At 56.1% G+C, this 2,980-nt stretch overlaps 1 protein-coding gene across 2 annotated transcripts in view; it reads right to left on the bottom strand.

The window, feature by feature from the left end:
• The window catches only part of RNF128 (ring finger protein 128), a 45,212-nt gene that overhangs the window by 28,505 nt on the left and 13,727 nt on the right, over nucleotides 1-2,980 (bottom strand). Inside the window, exon 1 of one of the 2 annotated variants that reach the window (XM_085319773.1) lies at nucleotides 10-443. The exons of the other annotated variant lie outside the window; for it this stretch is intronic. Within the exon in view, the coding sequence (XP_085175899.1) occupies nucleotides 10-442 (433 nt within the window). The 5' untranslated portion in view covers nucleotide 443. Of the gene's footprint in view, nucleotides 1-9; nucleotides 444-2,980 lie in introns of those variants that run through there. 2 annotated transcript variants of the gene reach the window in all.

Genomic DNA, 2,980 nt, shown 5'->3' with positions numbered 1-2,980 from the left:
GCCGCTCACCGGCGTGGGACATGGGCAGCACGTCGTTGCCGGTGCCGCGGTAGTTGTAGATGACGGCGGCGGCGGCACCGCGCGCCGCCGCCAGCCGGATCTTCTCGGCGAAGGTGCAGCCGCCGCCGCGCTGGATGAGGGCGAGCCAGTCCGCCCCGCCGCCGCCGGGCGCCGCGCTGAAGTTGGTGAGGGCGCTGCAGGCGTTGAAGGCGTCGCGGCCGTCGGGCAGCACCAGCACCCCCGCGGCCGCCTGCAGCGGCGAGTCCTGCCCGTACAGGCCGCTCTCGCTCGCCTCCCAGCCGCTCCGGTTGCCGCCCGCGCCGCCCTCCCACGACACGTTCACCCACGCGGTCCACACGGCCGCGGCCGCCCCGCCGGGGCCCGGCGCGGCCGCCGCGCACAGCAGCGCGCCCAGCGCCAGCAGCGCCGCCCCCGCCGCCATCCCGCGCCCGGCGCCGCGCCGCGCCGCCGCCTAAATCGGCTCGGCCCGCCGCCGCCCACGGGGAGGAGCGGCGCGGCGCGGAGCGGGGCCGCCCCCGCCGCAGCGGCCCGGGCGGGCAGCGCCCCGTCTCCTCCCGGGAGGGCGGCTCTCCGCCAGCGCTACCCCCGGGCAACACGTCCGCCTGACCTCCCCCGGCGGCGAGGCGTCGCCTCCCCGGGTCGCCTCCCGGGGCAATGGAGCAGCCTCCCGGATCGCCTCCCGGCCACCCGCCGGTCGCCTTCCAAGGGCAACAGGTCTACCGCCCCTCCCGGACCACCTCCTGTGAGTAGTGGATCGCCTCCCCAGATCATCTCCCGGGGCAGTGGTTCACCCCCTGGATCACCTCCCAGGTGCGGTGTGTCAGTCTCCAGACCACCTCCTAAGGCTGGTGGATGGTCCCCCGCATTGTCGAAGGCAAGGGACCACCCCCCCAGATCACCTCCCAGAGGCAGTGGGTCACCCCCTGGATCACTTCTCAAGGGCAGTGGATTGCCTCCAGTCAGCTCACAGGGGTGCTGGATCACCCCCCATCCTGACTCCCAGTGATGATGGATTGCCCCCCTGCATCACCTCCCAGGGTGGTAGATCACCCTCTAGATCACCTCCTGAGGTTTGTCCCAGTTTTCCCCATGGGAACTGAGCACCAGGGCTCCCAGCTGGCCTGCAGGAACCCCCGGATGGGCCAGCCACACAGCAGCCCCACAGCACAGCACCACCAACACCAGCACCCAGCGACCAACCATAACCCAGCCCACTTTGCACCATAGAGTTAATATTTACTGAGCACTCAGCAACATGTGCTATCAGTCCTGCCTGCAATTAGTTTATCGAGTACCAGGTTAGCCGTGCTAACTCGTTGGCTGTTGTTCTCAGTGTTATTGAACATGCGTTGTAAAACTGCCACTTCAACCAAATACTCCTTTTTCTATTTACATGTTAGTTGTGTTTGTGTAATTAATTATTACTTGACCTATGCAGCTTGCAAAGCAAATTCACATTTCTTCAGGGCTCTGCAGTTACTTTTTGGACAGGCGCTTTGCATTCAGAGATCTTTTTTTCTTGCACACATTTTTGCCACGGGTCCTGCAGCTCAGTTTAGAATGCTTGCAGGATCAGTGCACGTACAAATGTGACCATGATGTAGATCCTTATGAGAGTATTTGAGGCAATAAATGAAAATAACAAGAGAAGGAAGGACATTTCAAGCTCCTCTTCTGCATAAAGCCACTTTCCTGACAGAGAGCTCCACAGGAAGTGCCCCCAGCATTAGGAATCACTGAAATACATCTCCAAATGACCATGCTTCACCATGTGCAGGTTGGGTTTCTGGAGAGGAGCCATAATTTAAATAGGATTATTCCTGTGCAGTGATTATTCTGCTGCTGCCTATGCATTCATGAACAAAATCGGTGTGCACAATGAGTCAAACTCTTTCTAATAGGAGTTGGCACTGCTTAGTTTTTAATACAGGCTTCTGGCTGAGCCTGAACCTGTGCAGCTGATAACTGATAACTCGGTGTAGATCTAAGAGAGGTTGTTTTCTGTGGCACACATTTTCCTTCATCTACACCTGTGCACAATGCAGGACACCGAATGTTATGCAATCTAACGCAATTCGTGGGGATGTGATGGGAGTTGGTGCAGGTGTGAATAACTTACTACCTGGGAGCAAGGGATTCAAACACAGCACGCTGTGCTGCTGTCTGCCCCGCCGAGCAAGCTGCCTGGCAGGATGGGCTCAGGACCCTCTGCCCAAGAGGCTGAATCAGAAATTCATCAAAAGAGGAGGAACATGTTCAGAGAAAAACCCCAAGAAAGATCTGAAGCAGATCCAGTGTGCACCCTAGTTAATGTCTGCGAACTGCAATTTTTGGTTGCAAAGAGAGTTTGCTGCTAGAGAAAAGCTGCAACATAGTCACAATCTGAAAACTTTCACACCTCCGGATTAACCTAAAGCTCCCAACATGGACATGCAGCCCCTTGGAGACGCAGCCCCGGCAGGGCCTGAGAGCTGCAAACGATTCCAGAGCAGCAAAACTGTACAAAGCTCTAATCTCACTAAATTCATTGCTTCGGGACAAAGACGGTCTTTGGTAGTAACGAGACGCAGCAGTTCTTCTGACCCTCGTGAAAATTCTGTAAAGGGAAAAATGGAAACCTGAAACCAAGCAAAAATAAAGGCAAAGGGGGAGACAGCCTGAGGTGCTTCGTTATGTCTCTAACCCTTGATAGTTTGCCACTACACTCCTAAAAATATTTCCTCTGCTCTGTGTCTGTGGAGAAATCAGGAGAAATTCTCTGATCATACAGAAGGGATATGTGCCGTTTACCAAGTGTCACAGAGACACACTGCTACCCCAGGCCTTCCTCTGGCGTAGCTCACAGTACTCATCTTTGTACTGTTCGGAACAACAGAAAGTAGCAAAACCTGCAGCATAGCACAACTTCAAAGGTTATATATTCAAAGATTCCCCTTAAAGCAAGTTTATTAAAAAAAAA

Source organism: Rhea americana, unplaced genomic scaffold, assembly GCF_003343005.1.
Source record: "Rhea americana isolate MKP2758 unplaced genomic scaffold, rheAme1 scaffold_6, whole genome shotgun sequence".
In the NCBI taxonomy this organism is placed as follows: Eukaryota; Metazoa; Chordata; class Aves; order Rheiformes; family Rheidae; genus Rhea; species Rhea americana.
The sequence above is the reverse complement of the archived record's forward strand: the minus strand, read 5'-3'. Positions and strand labels throughout refer to the sequence as shown.